The sequence below is a fragment of the Aulostomus chinensis genome, chromosome 10 (assembly GCF_037954235.1).
Source record: "Aulostomus chinensis isolate RoL2024-O1b breed Wild chromosome 10, RoL_Achi_v1.0, whole genome shotgun sequence".
NCBI classification, from domain to species: domain Eukaryota; kingdom Metazoa; phylum Chordata; class Actinopteri; order Syngnathiformes; family Aulostomidae; genus Aulostomus; species Aulostomus chinensis.
In genome coordinates this window covers 24,240,107-24,265,225 of record NC_141329.1, presented here as the reverse complement: position 1 = coordinate 24,265,225, position 25,119 = coordinate 24,240,107, and the positions used below count along the sequence as shown (strand labels likewise).

General features: G+C 40.9%; 1 protein-coding gene across 5 annotated transcripts in view; it reads right to left on the bottom strand.

Moving 5' to 3' along the window:
* The window catches only part of robo2 (roundabout, axon guidance receptor, homolog 2 (Drosophila)), a 298,999-nt gene that overhangs the window by 234,263 nt on the left and 39,617 nt on the right, over positions 1–25,119 (bottom strand). For 4 of the 5 annotated variants that reach the window (XM_086216563.1, XM_086216568.1, XM_086216566.1 and 1 more), the window contains exon 1: positions 22,473–23,093. The exons of the other annotated variant lie outside the window; for it this stretch is intronic. In XM_086216563.1, the coding sequence (XP_086072689.1) occupies positions 22,473–22,596 (124 nt within the window). In that variant the 5' untranslated portion in view covers positions 22,597–23,093. Of the gene's footprint in view, positions 1–22,472; positions 23,094–25,119 lie in introns of those variants that run through there. 5 annotated transcript variants of the gene reach the window in all.

Sequence of the window (25,119 nt, the reverse complement as noted above, 5' to 3'; positions counted from 1 at the left end):
CCTATTCCACATTTAACTTTTCATGCATTTTGCAGTTTTGAATAATTAAAAATGTTGATTCCCAAACCATGAAAGATTAATGTGTGAAGGATGCATAATTAAGTGCTTTAATTCTAGGATTTCTGACGCATTCCTCATTTAATTATCATTTTTGGGGGAAGGGTTGAATATAATGGGAGGAGAGAGACACATTTCATCTAAGCAAAGTGGAGATCTAAAAAATTCAGCACACATCAGTTTTATCTCTTGAGTAATCTTCAAGTGTGTGAGGTATGATAAATATTTCCCATTCAATAACACAAAAATTTGAATGTATGGAGTTCAAGTGTATCCTCTAAAAAGTCCACGTTACATAACAAGTTTGTCTTTTCACACAAAAAGAACAAAGACTTTGAAAGATTCTTTCAGAGAGACGCCGTGGAGGCAAACACAAGGTTCCAGCAGTTAATTTATCTCGTGTTTTCAATGATGAATGGAAGCCATTATGCAATGAATAATAGGAGTCGAGACGATTTATTGCACGGAGCATGGCCAAACTTCAATAATGTATCCAGCGCTAGTTATATGCAAACATTAGCAAACAACTTCCTTAAAAAGTGCCTGCGTTCCTTACAATCTATATATTCTTGGCAGGGGTTGTCACTGTCAAAATAAATGATCTGGAATGTTTATTAAGAGTGATCGGCTTTTTATTCCTCCCATTTATAGCAAACCCGTCTTGTGAGTATGTGAAAACCTTTTTTTGTTCCAATATTTAAACACACAGTGTGTCACATCTCTGCATGCAGGGACATCTGCAACAATGTATTAATGCTACAGCACATTCAAGGCTAAAAGAAAGTATATGAATGATTAAAGGCAATACAAAGGCTATTATATCAATCACAAAAATATGTGGGCCAGCAAAATGTTAAAAAATAATCATGTTAAAGCAGCTTTCAAGTCAATGCTAAGCATGATTTATTACTCAAAAATGGCAGCGTTTGATATGTACATTCTGCAGTTTCCTGAGGTCAGTCCATAAAACAGTAATGGTATATAGTGGGAGAAAGCTTTTAATTATGAATATGTTCTGTCCATCCATTACTGTTCTGTGCTATATTCAACCTTGACCTTTCAGTGTGAAATGAAAGTATGGAACTACACTTTCTAATAGAAATGAAACACAAATGCTATTCGTCTCTACATACGCACCGCCCAAATAAAGACGAATATGTACCCAGACTGGAGAATAGAGTTGGCTCCACATGGGTTCTCATTTATTTTGGATTTTCTGCAACATTTATGCTGCGTTTGTCTTCTGAGATGCAGAGACTTGCATTAATAGCTATGTGAACAGATGTAAGCAGGTGGTGCAGCCTCGGTGTCCCCCTCTCACAAGATAACAAGCAATTGTGCCCTGCGAGCAATTTCTTCACAGTACGTTAAAAATGTATGTTTGCACTGAAGCTGGAGCAGTGAGTGTAATGGTAGGAGAACAGTATTTGGGGCTCAGTAGATCTTTATAGTCATAGGTTGCAATTTTAGGCTCTGGGACAGCAAGTACTTGCTAACAGCTTTATAATATTATAATATCAGCAGGTATATGTGAGTGGGATCAAAAAGAAAGTAAGGAAGAGATGATTAGATCCATGGGTGAATATCAATAGTAATATCTATGTGGGTCTGTATGCAGGTGGCTTCAAAAGTAGCTTCTCGTGTCCTGGGAGGAGCCACTGAGACGCGGGGATGCTGCTGTAATGTAGCTGCTGGTTAACTTCTCAGCCTCCTCCACACGTTAATTAGTACCCAGAGGAAAAAGGGAGGGGGGAACTAGGACAGAGGAATGGTGAGGAGGATGACTAGGGGGTTACAAGGGGATCCCCTGATGACAGGTATAGCATCGTACATACTCTAGAGGATCCGCTAGTGGAACAAAGACAGAGTTTTGACTCCAAAATAGTAAAGTTATTCTCACTGTGCAGCGTATCGGCTTTAAAATACCACGAAACAGTCCGATTATGACCAGAACGCTGCGCTTTTCTGATACTTTAAATGTATTTTAACTGGAAGTTGGACTGGGTTTTCACTTTGAGGGTCAAAAAAAAGAAGCTTTTATTCTTAACACACAATTTATCTTGAGAAAAACAAAATCAACAAAATCAGACGAGTTATTGTGAATGTGGGGCCCTTTTGTTGAGGATGTAGCTGCAATATACAATTTTTTTTATTTTTTTTTATTTTTGCATTCCTAACAGCTACTGTAACGGAACAGCTGCACAAAACTGTACCGAGCAGCTCACAGATCCACAAAGTGACCGTGCAGCAGGTGTGAAGCATGTATGAAGTCGCACATTGCAGAAAAAGACCATCTGAGCTCAGTCAAATAATCTTTGGTGAATCAACACTGTAAAAACTTTTTAAAAACAAAAAGAGGATTTGGGTCATTGGGTCCTGGGTAATATTAAGATTTAGGCCTTTTTTTCTTTTTTTTAAATCTAGGGAGGGGTCCAGCGCAGCAGCCAACTAAGTCGTCTCTTTGTTGGAAAGGGATGTTAACTAAACTGAAGGAAAATCTAATGTCTAATTGGAGATATGCCCCCACCCCTTCGCCCTGTGTGAATTTATCTGCTATATGTACGCATGAACTAGGTGCTCACAACAGCTTTGATCATGAGTCAAGTAGAGATGAGATGAACAATTGGCTTGTGCTGCAAATTCTGTTCAACTACAATTCAAATAGTGACACCAGCTGAAGTGCTTCATTATAGGGAGAGCAATCCTTCATTTCACATGTCCAAAAATATAAATGTTCTCCAATATTCACCTTTAATATCCTCTCTAATTACAAAAAAAAAAGGATATCAGCTAAACAGGTCACAATAAGTGAGTGAGCTACGATACAAAGTGTGATGTGTGTGTCTGTTGTGGATTATTTCCTGTGTGTTCATGTGCATTTTGCATGGGTAGGGGTGGGGTGGGGGGGCTTACAAAATGAGTTTATAGAATTAATAACAACCTGTCATGCATCAAAATGAAGATAGCTCCTGTTAAAGTGATAAGTGAGAACATCCTGACACAGATAAATCTCAATGGGCCAATTTTGTTTTATATAAGAAAGCTAATAAATGGTGAATTAGAGCCATTAAAGACTATAGGAAACCAGATAAGCCTGAGATGAAATGCTGCAGTCGAGATCATCAGTCGCCGAGAGGCAACATTTCTTTTTCAAAGTATAATTAAGCCATACATTATTAGGACCAAGGGTGTACCCCAGTAATTATCACTCCTCGGTATTGCACGCAGCAAGTCTGCATGAAAGCACTGCACCTAATACGCTTGTGTTTCAATATTCTGCTTTTTTCCAAAAGACACCCAAATGGCGAGATGAGCCTAATCCTGTCATGCAAAATTGACACCCTCGTATGCCATCTGTTTAAATACAGTAAATCTGGTTTAACATAACTGACTCATAATGAAAAGATAATAATCCCGTAAATTGGGGCAATGAGAGAGACCAGTATCTTTGAATGAAAACTCCAGCTCAGCCACAGTGCTCCATATTTTCTATCTTGGCAGATAAAGATTTCAGTATAGCCTAATGATGATTATAGGATCACTGTTGATTTGTTTGATGCGTTTCAGGGATTCGAGAACATTAAAGTGAGCCACTCAACATGGAACAAAAACTGGACATACTTGCGGTTAAAGGATCAAAAGCAGTGGCAGATTATCAGCTACCTGCTGCCAATGAGTAACTATAAACACCAGAGCTGGAGGTGAAAGGAGAGGATGGGGGCGTTGCGGGGATTCTGCAATTTATTATCCTCCGGCAATTAGCCAGGAAATGCTACAGGCTCTTTGATTGTGGGGATGTTTAAAAATGGAAGAGATAAGAGAGCCACAGATGTAGCAGCCCTTCCTCATGGTAGACACTGGCTGCAAGCGCAAGAGATAGCAGAAGCTCCGACAGTCTCCAAGTCAGACGGAGAAGCCCAGATAGGCAGCGCTGAACTGATCCACTGGCGATAACTTCTGTCAATCAGGCCTTAGGCTTGATTAATACATGCAGCTCATGGGAAAATGAGGCCAAATGGGAGTTTTGATGTGAAGGGTTACAGAGAACTGAGCAGGAGAGATGCAGTAAGGCTCTGCAGCAGCTAAAGAGTGAAAGAGAAAGATGGCAGTGAGGTCAACTCTTAGAGGGAGCTAAGAGCTTGTCATGGTGACTGGTTCATCCCAGTCATGTCAGCTTGGGTCAAGGTCACAGGGAATCTGTCAGTCTTATGGTTTCAATCAAAATTCTGATGAGGGACTTGGTACTGTCCATTACCCTGCCCTTCACTGCGGTGTCATGTTCGAGGACCATCGTGCGCTGGCCGTGGGGACATCCACACGGCCCTGCAGTGTCTTCTGTTTTACGGTTAAATTGAGTGACTGTATCAGGGCAATCTATTATTTGAGGACTGATAGGAGCGGGAGGCTTTTTTCAATAGACGGGGTATAATCTCTACCTGTTCAATCTGATTGTAATGATTGGTTATGTAATCTCAAACTGAACAAAAGTAGGCTGGGCTATGTCATGGCAAATACTGGCCTCTGTTACAAACCATTGTTCTCTCAACCAGAACGGGAAGTCAGCAAGCAGATGAATGAATGAACAGAGATGCACACTGACTCTTTTAGATAAACCTAATTTTCAGAAACAAATATATAAAATAATTTCAATAAAACTCATAAATTCCCCGTTTTAAACATTACCAGCTTACTTCCTCTATGACATCATTTTGCAAAAGTCATCAGAAAATCATGCATGTGGAGCGTGGTTTCGCTATGGGATCCTACGTGATGTCTGATTTGCTTGCAAAGCTCCTCCTCTTTGTTAAATTTTATGTCTGGTTTTTGCCTCGAGAAAGTCAAAAATGTAACTTCTGCCGTGTATATCAGAGAGAGGGACCCTGGAGCTTCAGGCAGCTGCTTCCGCGGTGCTCCATGTGCATATTCCACTCAACTAAGGAGTGAAAAACACAAGATGGGACCATTCTCTCGTACTGGACTAGCCCAAGAAAAACAATAAGAATCTCAGAGTTCTGCTCCAAATACATCAACAACCATATCATGAATTTGACATTTAAAAATAATTACACAGCGCAGAAATGACAGCAGGAATCACTGTAGAGCTCCTCAGTGTCACAACCAAAACACCAACCGCTGTTGAATCACCTTATTGATTCTTTTCATGCTTATCCCACCATGTTCTACCAGGCGTATTCAATTCACATCTGTCCTTGAAGCCGTGTACTTCAAGTCAGAACACACTGAGACAAATCTCTCCCACATCCCATCGTTACTTTACAGTGTTAACCCCAATGACCCTCGTCAGTGTGGAGCGAGAAAAAATAAAACATAAAACCTTTTTCTGCCTAACTTTTTAATGTCTGCCGCTGATTAAGATAAAGCCTGTCTCTTCTCCTCATGATTCTCCATCCCACTCCCCTCTGGAGCCAATTTTGTTTGGTTGGGAAGAGTGGTAGATAAAGCGGAGAGAGCTGGCGAGTTCTCTAATCTGAGGAGCAGTGTTGGAGCAGCTAGGGTGACGTGGGAGAGGAGTGCGCTCGCATGGACAGATAAAAAAAAAAAGAAGAAGCTATGATTGGGATCAGGAGTTTGATGTTGGGTGTAAGATAACAAAGACAGCTCATCGTCCCAATGGGCCGAGGTTGTGGATAAAACCACCCCCTCTGCCTCTTGTCTGCTTTTTCAGGGTTTTACTGAGTAGGGGGCTCAAGTCAACAGAGGTACTGTGACAGAAAATTATACAAGAGGTGATTTTTTTTCCTTTTCGATTTCTCTCCACATTTAGACAATAATCGGACAGTTTTTCTTTCATACAAAACATACAGATCCTCAAACTTTCTGAAATACAACATGGTAACTAGCAATATAATGACCATAATCACTGTTATAGAATTTAAATGCTTTCAACATTTTGGGGGGAAAGAGATTTATTTAAGCTTCCATCTCTGATTCGTTCCAGTTCTGTAGAATGGCACATCCTAATGACAAAAACAATCTAATTAAAATTAAAAATAGATCCAGGCACTGAAATATCAACTTGCTGCAACAAAATCTAATCTTGACTGCATTTGAGTATTCTAAAAAGACATTCAAATATTATTACATAGGTTTTGTTTTGTTTTTTTTAAGTGGCACTCGTGCATGAGTAGCTGCTAACATGGGAGGAGTCCCCGGGAAGAGAGAATAAACCAGGATATTTAACAGAGGCCAAACCTACTGATTGGAGTTGCTGTGGTTGTTCTGTACCGGGAAGACCAGCTTAAAAATGCCCTTCCCTTGAGACGCACTGAGGTAAGCCATTACAGCGCAGACAATAAAATATTCATCTGTGATCATGATGGTGTGTTTAGAGCGGCTGCACCCATTCCTACCATTGTACCGTAGAGCCAAGTGCATCCAGAACATCCGAGCTTCATCCTCTCACCCCTCCCTTTTCAAAATCTGCAAGGTTAGTTTGACGAACAGTGACTCATTTTGGTACTTTAACGCTTGATCTCATTCTTGCAAAGGGAAATTCAGCTTAAGAGACTGTGGCTCCATTTTATCAGGGTCAAATATTTTACGTGGCTTAATATATGTCAGAAGAGCACTGTTGCCAAGTCTGGTTCTGTGTTTGAATGTGAAAAAAACAGCGGACTACTATGGCATTTCAGTCCGCCCACTGAGCTGCAAGCTTCAAAATCTCCACCAGAGACTACTGGGGAGGATGGTGCTATGTCTGGGATTTTAGTAGGTTAAATTTAGGTACCACTGAACAAGCATGAAGCTTTTGAGCATGCTTGTGTGTTACCTGACATAGCAGCCATGTTTGCTAATGTGTGGATGCAGAGGAGCACTTGCAACTGTTTCTCAGTGAAACCATAAATGATTAGCGAGGATTCCCATTTTGTTCTTTTGTACTTTTGTAATATTTATGTTGTAGCAGATGCTCAAGCTGTAAATCAGTTTAATCTGTTTCCAAGTTCAATTACAGTTTTTACTTTTATTTTGTAAACAGGTTAAACTTGGCAGTGTCTACCCTGATGTGAGGCCTGACAAATTGCTTTAAATTATTTTAAAATTGGTTTCAAAAAAGCATATTGTTCAGAAACTGGTATCAAAGTCAAGGTATAAATATAAAAGCAGTCACATCTTAAGTCTCTTCCGTGCATTACTGTGATGAGAATCAACCTCTGCTCAGATTCGGGAGTGTAAGACAGTTATATTCCCATCATGTCCCCATCATTTACCTGCGGTCACAAACTGCCACCTCAGATCTGCTCACTCGTCTGTTTGAGTCTGTCTATCCTCTCAGCTGGTCCAGTAGACTGCCACCAAAATAACCATTTGGGGCATGGATGAAATTATCCTCATTAAGTACAACACTGTTCCAATATGCTAATTGAAATTTCGGAACTTATACAGACTGTAAAATGATCGCGACAGAATCGACGGACTGTGTAAGGGATGCATCTCTGAAGCGGTCCAGCTGAAGTCAAAGCTGGCAACATTTCAAGTGTTGTTAGCAACAAAAGTGAGATCATTGGGGTTTGTGGTGAATAATATGGGAACAATCCCAGGCTGTAACTACTTCAGTAACACTGAGATTCAACCTGCTTGTCAAATTGAGGCTCTGCAGTTTTAGTCTAACATTCTTCTTCGGCTAACACCTCTCCTGAGCTCCTATTTATAAGCAGAGACACTTTCCACCAGTGTTTCATGGTTCCTTGGAGACTCTTATTTGCTATGCAAGTGTAGCAGAGCAGCAAGTTCCGTCTCCAATGATGCCCTCCTTTTTATATGAGCAGGTGTTATTCAAACTAAGACAAGCTTGTCATGACCTAAAAAAAAAAAAAAGATAGACTGTTGTCGAGATTACAGAAACGGCAAAGTTATTCAGACCATGAACAACAGAAGAGAGAAACCCGAGCACTGTAATCTCCACCAACCGGTCCAGTTACATCCTTCAGACAGCAAATAAACGTTTACTCCATCTCACAGACGTACACGTTTGTCCAAACAGCACATTATAGCACATCAAAATCTTCTCGCTCTATTCAGCATTGAAGCTGGAGTAAAGGATCAGAGCTTCTCTCCGAGCCAGACAGCTATTCTTCTCCTACATTTGCATATCCTACTGAGACAAGCTGGCTTTAGATTCAAAGGGACAAAAAAAGAAACAAACAGATACAAAAGCAAATGTATTTCACAACGCTATTGTATTTGAATAATCCAAGGCTTGCTCTCCGCTCAAATATTTTGCAGTCCATATTAAACATATAGAAATATCTTATGGCGTGTATGGTTCATTTTGTGAATAAATTGAGAGATTATACCAGCTAACAATTCAGACAAAACTACAGTTTTTGGTTACAAACTCTGGCACTGCAGCATCTTGGCTGTTTCTGTTCTAATTGGAAAAATGGGGGGAAAAAAATCATGCCAAGAGGTATTTTTGCTGACTGATTCATTCCTGGGTTCTAATGCTCTTTAAAAGAGCTTGCAGAGTTGCATGTTGTTGCTATCATGGCAGTAAAGCACTGGTGCTGATCCCTAAATAAGATTTCAACCCCTGCTCTATGGATTAGAGTGGTGAAAAGATTCAGCTGTAACATATTATCTTCTCCACATGGGGGAGAAAAAAAAAAATGGAAGGGAAGCCATGGCTTTGAGTTTTGTCTGTGAGTCTTACACTGTTCTTCACCAGTCTCTCAAATTTCAAGGTCTGCTGTACAAATGAAACCACGGGGGAAAGTGTGAGGAGCGATGACACTCGAGGCTTACTGACTCAGGGTCCAGACTGCTTGCTTTGGTGGTCTGTGCTTTCTCAGAATGTCAAGAGGAGCTGACAGAACAAAACAGCATAGTGGCACTTAATATACCACCATACATTGTTCCCCTGTGTGTATTAATAGTATTCACTGGAGATGGCCACCTGCACACTTTTCCTGCACAGTCATGTGTATTTTCCAGTAAAAAGCGCTCAACGCTCACATGAGAAACCTTTCATATTCTTTACAGAGTCTTGATTTCATCTAATTCATCCTCCTTGCATCACTGACGGCATGCTAACAGTGTGAATAATGAATAAGTGCCTGAGTCACTATTATGTAAAAGTCACAATCACAATCTCACTAGGTTGCTCCTTGTAACACTTTCAAGGCAACACAAGCCCGAATGATGTCGGAGTAGCACATCCTATAAATGTTATGTTCTCTATTATTAAGCTTGAGCGTCAGAGTTATCTAATACTTCTCACGCCATCCAGGATGTCACATGACAATGCTAAGGTGCCTGATGGAGCTGAGGTGATAACATGGAACTAATGTTTCCTCCTGCTCACATTTCTGGTGACATCAACGCGGTTTAAGGCGTGTGTCACTGATATCGCCAACGGCCTTGCTGAACATACATGTCATCTATGTAGAAAGAGGTGATTTTAAACATCTGCATAAAACAGAGTTGCACAGATATTGCAGTGAGAACAAAGGATCCAGTAGCTGCATTCATTAAGAGACAGAAGGAGAGATATTATATTAGATCATTTATTTAGTCCGAGTTTTATTCCCCTCACTGATTACAGGTTCAACATTTTTGTTTCCGGATGGAAAAAAAACGGACAGAAATCTGACTCAAAGTAAATTTTTATTTGCTCCTATACAACATCTTTTACTGGCCATTAAAAAAAAACTCATGCTTTCATGCTAACTTTCAATAAGAGCAAGGGAATGAAAACATTTGTGTCTTTGATTCATGTCACGAGCATCCCTCCTTGTCCACCAGGCAGCCATCACCATGAAACTTCAGAGGATTACTGACACTGAGATACTTATTCGTACTGCAAGTGGAGCAGTATAAAATGACTTATTACCAAGAGGATTTTTGATAGCTTCATTTGCTAGCTTCTCTCCAAAAATCTGAGAAAAATTCTGACAACAGCCATCAAAAAAAAAACTCTATTCTGAGAATGAGTGTTCTTAAATCAGGTTAGGAATGATACATGAATGACCGTCACAGTGGGGGTTGCTGGCTCAGGGGGATGAGAAAATAATAATTTTCAAAAAAACACAATTGCAAAAAAACAAAAAACAAAAAACCAATTCTGTTATTGTTCAAATTTCAACAATGTTTGCCTGTATGTACACAGCATAGTTTGTCAACAGGGGGGCATGGTGACCAGTTGTTGGCGGTAACTCGTCACCAGCTGCCCTAGAAGCCGTAGAAAAGTGCCCTTGTGCAAGATACTGAAGCTCTAATTGCTGATGATGTCACTATCAGTTCATGAGTGCATTAGTATGTTGGCACCTTGTGTCGCCTCCTCTGCCAGCAATGTATAAATGTGTGTGTGAATGGGTGAATGGAAGTGTGACGTAGGAGCGCTCTGAGGGGTTGGTAGACTAGAAAAGCACTATATAAATGCATTTAGCACTTTTGAGAAGCTCATTCAGCGCTCGCAGCCCTGGAGGCCTGGCAGCAACTCAGCACGAGGCGTCAGGCCGACAGTCTGAATACAAAGCCGGTGGAGCGACGCTGGCGTCAATGCGAGTATTCCTGAATCCAAAGACAGAATCCTTCAGCTGCAAAATAATGAATGCTCAAGCTATTACAGTTTATGGTTTGCCACATAAAGTGGGTCTGTGCCAGCCTACACTAGCAGCCTGAACACGGTGGCGGGCACCTTCATGCAGATTTTGAATATGAGCCCTGTGAAAAAAGACGACTGATTTCAAGAATGTCACAGACAGTGTTGTGGCTCACTCCAGCCTCTGGATCTACCCTGCATTTCTCCTCAAATTAGCTTTTCACCTTTAATTATCCAGTGTCTCTTCTGAGGCAAGACAATGTTGCACACACCCATTAACACAAAAAACCTGTTTGGAGAAAACAAATGCCTTCTGCTTCCCTTTTTGAAGTTCGTTTAACAATGTCCTCGAGCCACCGTTTTCCAATGCGTTAGGAAGTGCCGGCAAACAAGACATCCATCAAATTGGCAGACAAAACAAATTACAAGGCAAACAGAACCTTAATGTGTCACCAGAGCTAATGGTGTCAAGGCTGTTTGGCAGTAGACCCAGACCCTTGCACGCCGCGGCTGTCACACTCATATGGCCTCGCTCTTCAACTCACAGAACGCCCAACTGAGGAGAGGAGAGAAGGATGAATTCTGGATAACGCACAGGCTTTAACACCCTACACACTATTAACAATGCATCAAACCTAGATTCATAGAAGTCCATTACACTTCTGAGAGCCAGAACAAGAGGTTTCCTCGTCGGTATGATCCAGGAGTACTACGGCTTGTGCTCACACATGAGATTATTCTTGAAATGAATGATGCAGTCTCGCTAAAGCCAATAAAAGTGTAATTACATGCCTTAGGCCTTGGTGACAAAGCACGTGTGGGGGACAGCAATCCTGAAATGAGGAAGAAGGGATTACCTTCACTTTTCATCTGGCATTGGCATGATCACCTCCACAGGGGTCACCTTGGACGAAATGCCACAATTTTACCAGTCATTAAACTCTTAATCCAGCCACAGTGTACTTCCACCTCATCTCTCACTGCATCCATAGCCTGAGATCACTCCGTGCAAGCATGGCGTCACAGCTACCATTACAACAGAAAGCAAAGGAGAGAAACCTCTGCTGAAATAGTTATGACATAGATGATACAACACATTAAAGTGATTCAACATTTTCTCATTTCGTTCACTTTTTTAAGCTTACGCAGAAAATGATCCTTGACGGGTAAAGCAATATCCTCTGAATTGCTTTTGTTTTATGCATATTGCTTTTTACGGTTACAATAACAAGTTATTTTTGGCTCTGCAGGAAATCATACTTACAAACCTTTGCAGGGCATCAGCTGGGAGATTGCAGGGACCACTTAATATTCGTTGTGCTGTATTTACAAAGCAGAGCCATTACATATTCACGGATAGGAAGATATGTTTCATGACAGCCAAACTGAACATGATAAACTGGACAATAAACACTCTAATCCACCGACACTGAGTGCCAGAGGCATATTGCTGGCTTAAATATGACTTTGCGACAACAACCTACAAAGCAGACGGTCAGAGTAGCTCAGCTCTCGCAAAGAATATCATGATGATACTCATAAACAGTTGTTTATGAGATGTTTTTGCCCTTGTAACCATCCGCCACAGCATCAGTTTTCTGTTCATGTCCGTTTCACCCAGGGTGGATGATCTGGGAGTTCTTCGAGAATATTCACTATGCCGATATTTTACAATGGATTGATGATATTTATCATTTCACATTTTTGTGTAGTGAAAACACATTTTTCTTTATTTCCAAAACATTTGGAAAAGGCCATGAATTACATATTTATCTAAGTATTTAGCAACAGATGATGAGGAAGGAAGAGACGAGCAGACGACTGTGCTCATTTTGATAATATTAAAAATGACTTTCACTTAGATCTGAGTTGTAAATTTCTCCTTTATATATTGATGGATTGTCTGCATGTTATTTTGTACGACAAGACACGTTTTTGTTTTCAAATGTATTAATTGAGATGTTCACTTTCTGTTTTTTTTTTTTTTTTATAAAATTTGATTTCCAAGGCTTTTTGCCATTTACAATGATATGATTTCTTTACATAACTGTGAGACATTGATTCAAATGCTTGAAGCATCAATGAAGTTCTGAGCAAAAAGGTAGACGAGTAAAATACACCCGTCAAATCATCAGCCACATGTTGGGGAAAAACTCAGCTGCTGTTTCGTAAAAAGTGTAAATGAAGGTACAATGAGCGAAACTTTGAAATGTGTTTGTTAGATCAGCGAGTACAAACATCAGCGGCTCAGAAAACAGCAGACGTACAGCTTGGGGGGGAAGTATTTCCAATTTAAAAATCAAAACACCAAGCCAGCGTTGCTCTGCTACCATGAAGGACAGACGGACATGCTGGAGTTTACTGCAGCTGGTAACTCCATCATGGCCAGTAACTGATAAAACGGTCATATTTAAACATGACTGATAACGTAGCTGTGATTTTAATCAATCAATCTAAGTAATGAGAAGACGGGAAGTTAATCCATTTTTATGCATTATTCCTCTGTAAATTAAGGTCTTTGGGGTTAATTAACTAGTGGGCTAAGGACAATGTTAATAATGCAGCACTAATATAGGGCAGGTAATAACACACTTGAGAATGTCCTTCTCAACTCTAGCGTTAAGTTCCTGTCAGAATAGAAATGAAGATATATTCCAACAGTTTAGTTTTCCGCAAGATCTTCCTCACCATGTCATTAACAGAGCTTTAGGTTTACTTTAATATTAAAGCATAAAATATGACCATTTCTAAGATCTGTCAACCCAAGAATGTTTCATGAAAATTACTGGCTGGATGAAAAAGGGAAAAAAAATGGAAATAATAACCACCGGTTTTCCTTCGACAAATAGGTTTGGTGCTCATTGTGTTCTAATATTCTGTTTCTACCTATCACTGCTGAAATGTGTCAATCTAAACAGTCACCAATGATTTTCCTTCTATGAGACTTTAATGCAATGGAGTGGAACATGTGGAACATGCCTTTTAGCCCTCCAGAGTAAAAGTCAAGCAGTTCTGCGCACCTGACTATCTCTGCTGACCTCCTTCCTATTAAATATTTGTGTATGTCACTCTTTCAATAATGGAACAAAAATGTATCTCTGGTGAACATAACTTATGCAGCAACATCTTTTTTTAGACATTCGGGTATACTGACCAACTAAAGAGGGCATTTTCATTTTAGAAAGTTGCAGTTTCATCTTCATACACTTAATGCTACAACCAAAAGACTATTTTGAAAATAAAATGAGAGCGTTCTTTTCGAGACTCTTCTCGGAAGAGAAAAGAGGGAATATACGGACAACGATGCACATTTATGCAAAGGTATAGGTGGCCTTTGTGAACGCCATCATCTCACAGGCAAAATCCCACGCTTAATACGAATACTGCACCAACGGGTTTCTCTCACAAAACTGCACCTCTTTAATGTGCAGCATCTGGAGTAACTGTAGGTTGCTTTGCAAGAGATCGAATGGATCAGCAACTTTTAAATTAATGTGGGAATCCTTCATCCTTGTGATGTTTTCTTTCACTGGGTTTCTGTGTTTGTCCACCTATAGAGAGAGTGGGCTGAAGGAATCCACGCGTTACCGCCATACATCGCACATGTACAGTAGGTCTGAGTGGGTGTAGATTCAAATGAGTTAGGCATTGGAGTGTATAAATGACTGACAGCTAAATACCTGCTCTCTATTGTGCTTTTTTTTGGTACAATGTATAAAGAGATGACATTCTGCATGAGCAAGATACTGGAGCTCAAGCGGATCGTGTCAGCATGATCTCACCGTAACAAGTGAAATGACCCCTTGACAACACACTGAACACTTCACTCATGAATTAAAAAATTGTGCTGCCAACAGCGGGTGGAAAAAAAAAAGAAGAAAGGCCCCAGGATGCAGGAACAATCCAAATTCTTAAGGTCGACCCTTCAAGTCAGCGCAGTGACATGCAGAGGTCGTGCGCCTGTAAGCACTGTCCTGGAGCCAACCAAGAAAAGTCACCCGAAGTTTAGTGATGTCTGTCACAGTCGTGGCAACGGGTTCTCGCATCAAAACAAACGCAATCTTTTATGAGGACATGATTCATCAGTCCAGCTGGAGTTGTGCTGTGACTCTCAGTGATATGTTGTCTCTGGGTCGTCTCACTATAGAGGACGACTGGGGGTGAGCATCATTTCTAGCAAGGCGTGTCCTTGACAAAATGTAAGAGGCATGGGTTTGACAGAAGTCGTCTCACTGGCATTCAGACCCCTTCAGACTTAAGCAGCTGGAGATCCCTGATGTCTGGTATCACAGGACTACCTGATGGCGGCACAACATCTGTCACAATTATGAGCCAGTGCCATGGAAACAACGTCAATAAAAAGTTAATTAGGAGCCTTTTGCTTGGGAGGACTCACAAAATCCCTGCTTGAACAACGTGGCACTGTTGGTGACAAAGTTTTTTTGAAAATGTTATTTCACACTTATGTAGCTCCTTTGAAATTGAATTTGCATGTAATATAACACTTTGTGAAGCACTGATACTGGTAAAGGCTATGTAATTAATTACATCATCATTTTGAAATAATATTCAGTTAACTTGTGGACCGTGACACAAGAATGATGATTCTGGCTAATTTTGTGAATCATAATGTATTTGCAAAATAACTATTTGTTTTTTTTTAATCCTCAAGTCTTTCCAACACAAATAAAATGTTAATTCGCTCATGTAGGACTGGGTATCTGATACTGTATTAGAAAAAGTTTTGTTTTTTTTTAATTTTGCACCTTCCCTTGACTTTACACTTTCCCTTTAATATTTATGCATCTTTACATTATCAAGCTTGTTAGAGAACCATTTAGTATAATAGAAGTCTATGAGATAGTCATTCATTAATTGTTACTGAGGAAGAAGTTTGAAGCTTCTGTTATATTGGTTTGTACTTATATCACCCGGCCCTAAATATAGTAGGGTTAAAGTCTGGTGCCGCTTAGGCCCAAAAACACTTTAATCTTAAGAAAACACAGTATTGTGATGAGCTCATTTCACCTGTTTTCTGTGAACTTGCATTAGTTGGACCAGTGGGTTCATAAAACACTAACTCAAAGAACGACTTCTATTCTGCAGTGAGCTGTGAGTGGAGCCATTCTATGACAACAGGAGATCATTTTCCCATCTGCATGAAACCCACTATGGACCTGAGACGACGGTGAGTGGTCAAGTGGGGGTCACTGTCCATTACTGACAGGAACAGTCTTGGTTCACGACAGGACGTCAGAATTAAACCGGCGTGTTCCTTTAAGCATTGTCCCTGCATTGGAGCGTTACTTAAAGTGCACCTCCATCCGACACAGGCAGTCTTATCTGCATCCCAGCTCTGTGCTGGCACAGGAAGAGGCTTTGCTGCTCCACGCACAATATTGGACAAGACAGTAACATGGAACATTTAGAGGAGGATGGAGAGGGTACCGTCGCACCAGGCTTGCCAGCTGTGATAATGATGTATAATTTAATTGAAGGCTGTGCTTCTATCCTCCATAGAACTAAAACTGCTCTTCTCTTGTCAATGCATTATTCAGGCTAATGGTGACCCTGAAATAGAAAAAAGCTTCTTATCTCTTTAAAGTTTTATTGCAACCAGCATAGAGAGGTAAGGAGGTATATCGAAGGAAACTTGGAGAGTGTGTGTGTGTGTGTGTGTGTAAGGTAAAAAAGGTTACCAAGACACGGCAAGATACGACTTGAGGGTATATGAAGGATTCCTGTTTCTGATTATGACAGTGACATCTTACTGAAAACAGTTCATTCATTAATGGAGATTTCCCGAAAAAACAGATGTCGTTGATGGTAAGTTCAAAACCAAGCTTTACACACACTCCCTGCTGACCACGTCGCTCCTTTTGGTGCATTAAAAATACCCAAATCTAAATCTTTAACCACAAAACTTGTCTTCCATCACTATCATCATGTCCTTGACAGAAGAATGAGAGAGGGAGAAGGAAGAGGAAAAAATATAGAGCAGAGTCAAGCAGCCATGCATATGCTATTGCACGTGGACCGTCCTCCTGTCATGTGATCAAGTGCTTTCTCTGCAACTGGCTTTAGCCAAGTCAGGATATAGCAGGGTTAAAGGTTCCAGTGTTGGTAAATGTGTCCACTTTCATCAATCACCACGAGCAGTCATACCCCCCCCATAAAACATTATCATTGTAAAGCGTAACTTCACCTGCACTAAGAAATCCGCTTCATTAGACGACTGGAATGCGGTACTTAAGCTGCTCTGAAGGACAAGTGGATAGACGGTGGTGCGAAATTGTGTTTCTGCAGCGGTAACTGCCACCAGCGCTCACAGCTCACAGCAACATTTTTAACTGAAGACCTGATCAGTTTTGGTTGCTGTTGTTGACTTCCTGTGGATTTTCTCACACGCTGGCAAAACGAAAAACAAGACATCAAGAAAAGTCACAAACAGTCACGGAAATATTCAAAAATCAGGAGCCATCCCCGATAACAACTTCTTTTGTGGTTGTAGCTATGATCTGCTGATGCTCCTGCCATCAAAAAAATTCTGTCACCTGTTTTAACTTTTACGAAGTGGCAGGTAGAACGTGAAAACTCAGCCTGTGTAGGGAACCAATCTAAAAAGGGATGTTCTCCTTTTCCACAAAAACAATGACACTATGTGAATTTTTTTTTGTTTTTGCAAGATGTTTTGTTTCTCCAAAAACATTGTCTGTAGCTTCTCTGTAGCTTTACTTGAAATTCCCTTGGCAGCGGTACTGGATTAGTGAAATTGGCACCATTTTGGGCGTTGACGTGATTAATAGAAAGGTGACACGATAGATAGATGATGATAGATATTATGCACTCGGACATTTTATTGTGTCACTGGTGAGTGAGGAGGGACTCAATATACAACTCAGTAGGTAATCTGATTATAATCCAGAGAGTAGGAGTGAACTTTTTAATCTCAGAGTTGAAACAACCAAATCATTATAGACACTGACGACCTCATCAGGGTGGCATCCTCCTCATGCACGTGCGAGGATATTCCTCAGCCTGCTGAAGTTATTCTGCCCTAAACCTGAAATATCAGTACACATATTGAGGACGATGTTCATCACACTGGATGGTCCATAATGTGGTGAGTTAAAAAGATTTGCTGTAAAAACTCGTACAAAAGCAACAGTACAGAGTAGATATAAATTGACAATCTATTTGATAACAGCCCTCTGCAGCTCCATTTTAGTTAGTAACAACATGTATTTAATGTTGACTCAATCCTGTTAGCACAGTATCTTTTATCTCGCCCACACCTTTTCAGCTTGTACATTACATTTGTGTCTGAAAAGGTGTGGGCGTACGAAATTAAGGCAAGAGCACATTTGGGAAACTGATTCTTCCCAACTTGCAAGTGGCACAAAGCTTAATTATCTAATTGGATTTAACTAGGAACAGCAGGCATATTTCCTCCTTCATACCTTTTTCATCTTGATTGAGTAATTATGAGGGAGAGAAAGTCTGCTTCATTATTGAGGCACTTGCTGGCTGTCTAAGTCGACCTTTCTTCAGAAAAATCAAGAACTCTATTTTCATACTAGCAAACATGAAAATGGTTGACAGAGTCCTCCCCAGCGAGACAAACGAGCCGAGGTATGTCAGAGAGGGATTTCCGCCTTGCTCTATGACAGCCTACTGTGCTTCCTGCCTCAAGACACAAGTCGAAACATATTAACTGAAAGGAAAGAGACAGATTTAATTGTTCTGTCAGGTTGTTGCCTAATTTCCCCCCATTAGTTTGTCTGATATTTCTAACCCGGCAGCCAGTTCTGCCCCTCCTGCTGCAGGACCAGGGCACAACTGGTGAGTTGGGGTTGAGGATGATATTAATTAATTCTAATTGCAAATGAAGAAAAGACTGATAGAATGAACTTGAAAATATGTACAACATGTTTGGATATTAAACCTGACTGAATAATGATGAAATGACTTTGTTAGAGCATATTTTTTGTTTCGGCACCACCCATTGAAATACAGCTCACAGATCATATGCTTGTGTTTTTTATTTCCTAGGATGTAAATACACTATCCTGAAAACCAGAGCGCAAACGGAGAAAGTACATTGATGGATGTGACAAGGATACGCCAAGCACACAATCATTCAAATGAAACCAACAAGTCCTCCATGTTACTGAATCATGTGAAGTTTGCAGCAAATGTCAGCATCGTGTTGGGAAAAGCCCAAATAGTAGTAATAAAAAAAAAACAATTTAATTATTTCTATGTGTGAGTGATGTTGACAAGTTAAATAGTTCATGATCCTCAGAACTGAGATAAAACTGCAGAGTAAATCCCTGGTGGGAGAGGATGCTGCCTCCTGCTCTGCACTTGTAATTTGGTTCTCCAGATCAGCCCAAATCACGTTTCCTTCAGAAGTGGATTCACAGTATCCTGCAGGATCACAAGATCAGGTGAGAATAATGTGACTACAGCTCCTGAAGGGGAAAAGGTATTACTATACCATCCTGAACACATCATACTGTATAAACCAAACCTAACTGAGCGAGGAGCCAACTCCTTCGTCAAATCTTAAGGATTATAGCTTTAAGGACCATGTTCAGTCCACTGCAGACGATTGCCTTTCTCTTCCTCGTAGACAGAGAGGCCCTAAATAGCACTTACTAATTGCACACTTATGGAGTATCTGCAAACACTGGGATGGAGTAAGCACTTTGGTGTGTTGATCTGTGGTAGGCAACACTATTCCTGTGTGAGTAGGAAGTGGTAATATTAATTCCTCCTCTCCTCTTCTGGTCTATAAAGCTGATACTCTCTCACTGTGCCATCCCAGATGGTCCGGTACGCTCAGCTATGGGAGAGTGGGGAGCTTGACTGGTATTTCTTTAATAGGTGTTGGTCACCTCTTTTTACTATTTCTCTTCCGCCGCCTGCCTCAGCAGGCTTCTGTTTTATAAGAACTGGCTCTGTCTTCACATTAACAATTACTGTGGTTTTGTAAAATGCATGCGATTAATTTCCCCAGTATTGCGAGGCTTCCTTCCCTCTCTGCTACACCTGCTAGTTATGGAGGCGCTCTCTGTAGGGTGTTTGAGAATATGAAGGAAGGATAATTTCCTGGATTCTCGGCTATGTCAGACATCACGCATAGAATGTAAGTGGCTTGTTTCCTGATTACAAAACCTGCTGAACTGCTAATCCACTCTCAAGAGATGGGATGGGAATGAATGATGTTGTGTTGTGACCCTCTCTATGCAGCTGGTACACCTGGTGTTTATCCACTGACTACCCACCGCCAGTCTACATCAGGCAGTGCAAGGATGTCTGAAAGTCAAAGTCAAACACAGTTTGGACCGCCGCGGCTCAATTAATCTAAAAATTGCCAGAGTGAGTGTGTAGAAGTTGCTTCCAGCTTCTATCAAAGTTCGCAGGCCCTTTTCACAGCAGCCACTTTGACATGTCATGGCAGGTGTAGACACTGGTGCAATTGATTTAATTGATTATGGTCTCATTCTGTTTAGTGTGTCAAAACAATTCCACTAAGCCAACATGCACAATGCCAGGCCCTTGCCCCTCCTAAATGGAACAGGCCATGATTAATGTTTTTTAATTACACCCGCGTTTTCCCTGCAAGGGTATATGGCCAAATAGCTAGTGTGAAAAGGGCATTTTTTTCATGAATTATTAGCTGTATAATATTTGGTAAGTGATGGAAACTGAAAATTTGACTGAAACTTTTCCAAAACCTCAATTTTTAACGAATGATTAGATGTGAAAGAAAAGTTGTAATTTGATGGATGTATGTGTATTTATACTCTGTCAAAGTAATTACCTACAATTACAACCTGCTGCTATTTTGTTAAAATAAGTTTTTGCTTTTTTGCTTTTTTTTTGGGGGGGGGGGTTAAATAAAGCAGTATCTATTAAAGTAATACTCCAGATATTTCCTCCCAAATCACCTGTGGGCTTGAAAGGGGACGGTAAAGGTTTCCCTCCTTCATTGTGAGACAAAAAAGAAAAGAAAAACCTTTTTTGGACATGATAAGGAAATGGTGACTGTTTTGAGTTCAAGTTAGCCTCCAAAACAATCTATCCATGTGAAGAAGCAAATACAAACCTTTGACATGCTAATGTTGTGATTGAGATTCTGCTACCCGTGACCCCCACACACACACACACACACACACACATCCCACCCCCGCGCATACGAATAGAGAGTTATTCCCACCAATGAATAATGGCATTTATAAACATTTGTAAGGCCAACACTGATTTTATCCAGAATCACTGAAAATGATAATCAAAACTGTAATTAACTTACCAAGATGTCATTTCACTGTAAAGAATCATTTGTTTAAATATGCACAGATAAGGAAGGAATCTTTGGCCTAATTACATTTTTGTACACATATTAATAAGAGCAGACATATGAACTCCCAGATGTCACTGTCCTCCCAAACACATTATATTCACACCATGAACACTCATACTATCATTGTACATAATTCCACGTTCATTATATTAAAAAAAAAAACACGTTTTTGAAAAGCTCCTAAACTTCTGTCAGTCTCTCTCTCTTTTTTTTTTTTTTTTTTTTTTACAAATCCCAAATCACAGGGTGCTATCACAGCAAATGGGAGAAAAAAATTGTGGGAAATGATAAAAAAAAAAAAAAGTTTGACCTACTTCATATGTTAATCATACAAATTATGCAGCATATAAACACAATTAGTGTAAAAGAAAAAGTGGACATGAAAAGAGAAGTTCTTTCATTAGCCAATATTCAAGGGCACGCAATATCAATCTAAGAGCATGTGCCGACTCATTAAGTTAGAACTTCTGTGCAGTAACGAAGCATTTCAACAAGGGGTGCACTGAAGCAGTACAGGAGAGGCGCATTTGAAGAAATGTGAAGTAGAGAACGGGTGAGGCAGTACAAGAGCAAAAGCAAAGTGGCAAGGAATCATTAAATAGATCACGACGGTGACACTGCCTCTTTGAAGACGCACAGATCCCACTAAGCATGAGCCTTGAGTGCTAACAATGCTGATAGGCTGCAGGGAGCATCTCTCAGCCTCCTCACTGAGAAGCAGCACTAAGATTAGAGGTTCCTTTAATCCAACAAAGGGGATTAAATGATACAAGAGAGGCGAAGGGACTGCTCCCACGGAGGGGCTGAGATGAATTATTAACACTTCTCCTCATGACTGGTGATCTAAGTCTTTCAACCAAAAATCACAGTGCTAAGACACTGGTGTCTTGTCCCGGCGTACGAACATTCCAGGATACACAGACAAATGTGAGGTATGGGGAAAAACTTGGCCCCACACAGGCAGCAGTGTGTGACAACATGTCTGTTGCAAAAAAAAAAAAGGTTGCAAAAGTAGGGTCTTAAAAACTATGGACCATAGCAGCATGACAGTGAAAATGAGATGAAAAACTGTGAAAATCATTCTTCAAAGCAAAGTCGAGAGCTATTCCCATCTACCAAAAAGTTGTACAAAACCATCGAGAGGGCATAAGTGGCCCTAACTTTGCTCTATGCTCAACCTAAAATCAGGTCAAATTCCTTTGAACACGTCTCAAGTGCTAGAGTGAGTCATAATTGTGGAAGCAAAAGTACACCCGGGGAAGAGCATATGTGCATTAAAAGATAATTAAGGAAATACAGTGACACATAACATCCGAGTCTCTGGAGGCAAGGTCAGCATGCGATGACAACGTGTCATCTCCTGTCCCACCCAAGATCACCGACAGATATGCTTTCGAAAACATACATGTGCAGGTTGGCTCGATATCTCCGAAACCACATTTTACAATTCATAAACATGACTAAATTAAACTGAGGTTGCCTTACCTCCCTTGTTCCATCTGCCTTTAGTCCTTGCCTGATAGGTGAGTTCCGGACTGCCAGACAGCACCAAGAGAAAAAAAACAAGTTCAAACACAGAAAGAAATCCAGACTTTGCCCTGGAAAACATGTCCAAGAGTTGCTGGCAGCCAAGTCACTTTCACATGGCTGTGTTTCCTACTAGAGTAGCGCGGCTGTGGCGCATGGAAACCCACGCGTGGGCTGTCATCAGTCACGCTGGTGTCAGCAGTGGGTCTCTAGTCCTACCATGCTGCTGTGATGCCCCAGCTGGGTGCTGGTCTTCACTGATGCTGGTGTTCAAAGTGAAGCCACATCTCTCCCTTCGGTAAGCTCTGCCTCACCAAAGCGCACGGGAAGCAGCACAGCTTGCCACGCGACGGCACAGCTCAGCTACGTTCGGCACAGTGTACTGGAACTCGCTCTCACTCCAGCACACACACACACACACACACACATCCATACACACACACACACACATCCATACACACACACACACACCCCTCTGTCTGTCTCTCTCACGCTCCCTGCTGCCACCACTGCTGCTGCCGATGCTGCTGCTGGAGCTGCTGCTATTTCCTGCCCTCCTCACTCTGTGTTTCAGAGGGGAATTCATGCGCTCCCGTCTTCTGCTTCAAGCTTAACATGGAGGAGACGAGAGGTGGGAGCACTAGCTGCACTCTAGAAGGGAGTTTCCAGGGTTGCGTTGGGCTGAGGCAGAGTGGCAGTGTAAACCAACAAATGGTAATAATAGGTGGTAGCCAGTGAACAGAGGTTCTCACAGTGGCAGCTCAAATCTCTCTGTTTACCTCATGGCAATCATATTTGGATTGATGACCTTGACCAGATAGACATTTAGCTGCAGATAGCATTACCCTTTTCCAAACTAAGGGTTAAGCTTAACCAGGGGCAGTGGAGACTGAAGACAGCAGGAAGGATTGCAGATAAAAAGGAGCATCTTTGTTGAGTTCTAACCTCTCTGCTGTGACAGCTCGTCATCACGATTCTACGCATCTCCAGAGTAGAACAGAGCAAGTCAAGAAAACTCAGAAGACACTGGAAAATGTGCTGGAAACCTGAACCCTCCACTTTTAAATGTAAAGCTCACATTATGTAGAGCCATCCATAAGTAGTGTACTCATGTGTTACATTTTTGCCCTGAGAAATATGTACATAAAGTCATGTCTGTTCCAAAACTGCACAACCATGCAACACAAACAGCTGTGCTCAGACACGTTGCTCTGGAAGTTTTGCTTTCATACTTTTCTGATTTACTAATTTTATGTGTTAGAAAATATAACTGAAAGTCCAAAACTCCAATGATACCCATGTGTACCATATCACAAGCAAACCTCACATTTGTTCACTTCATTTCTTGCCATCTTTCACTTCATCACCCTCCCATGTTTGTATTTTATTTAGTGGTGTGGGATTACTGCCCTGTATTATCTCTGTTTTTTGTGACATCCCATTACCTGATTGGAAACCCCGGATACCTTTTAAAATTGGTTGGTGGCTCCACACTCCCATTCCCTCTATAAATGCAGGATTCTGTTCAGCTGTGGGCGTCACACATTACGGTTGGATAGGCAGTGAAATGCACTGCAGTAACAATGGAATATGAAAAGTCACAGAAGTCGCCGTTTACATTCTATATCTGCCCCCGTGTTTGTATTTTCTTGATGTGAGACCCAGTTTATAAAGATAGCAGCGGAAGCTCTCTGACAAAGCTTGCAGGTATGACACTTTGCCAGACAAGCTCCATAACTTTGATGCTCCTAAGTTCATAAAACAGATACTTCACAAGGAGGGACTATGAACCGGCTGCCTCATACACACTTTATTGTCCTAATTAAAGGTTCTGAAGAATCCATGATCAAGTCCATTATTTTTAAAGTGCAAATTAAATTCTGAATAATCTTCACTCATTTCCAACCTGCACTTGACTGTGTGATTCCTGCAACAACACCAAGAATAATAATTGATCTCTCTGCACATGTGTAGAGAGACACCGGCAGGAACTTCTCTTGGTATACAAGTCAGATGACAATGACACAAGCATTTTGATTCGTTCGTGTGAGTTCCTAGTAGATAAAATTGCATAAATGACAAAAACAAAATGCAGCAAAGTAAACCCAAATGCTAAAGCTGTAATATCTGAGTGTCTATACCTGTAATAAGCAGCCTAGAGCTGTTTATAAAAAAAAAAAAAAAAAGGAATACATTATATTTTTGAAAGTTAAGAACCTGGCGTCGTACTTTTGGCACCAAATTGAAATCACACTGGCAAGAAGTGAGGAGCTTAGATGCAGGTGGTTAGTGGGGAAAGATCTGAAAACACGTGGAGTGTGTGGTGCAACTTCTGTTAAATGGCTAAGAGGTCTACAGTGACAGCTTGTTGCAGCCCGTGTCACTTTGCTGAGCTCCTTTAAAAGCTACGGGAGTGGAGCAAGAACCTTGAAAATAGCAATCATTGCTGTAATGGAAGTAGCATTGCTGCAATTACTGCATAGAATCCATTCACACCTTAAATGGTAAAATGTCCTTCTCCAACACTTAACACAGAATTCATTACGTTGCTGCATGAAAGAGCTGACGGGCAGCTCCACATGTTAGCGTGCATTTTAGACAGAAT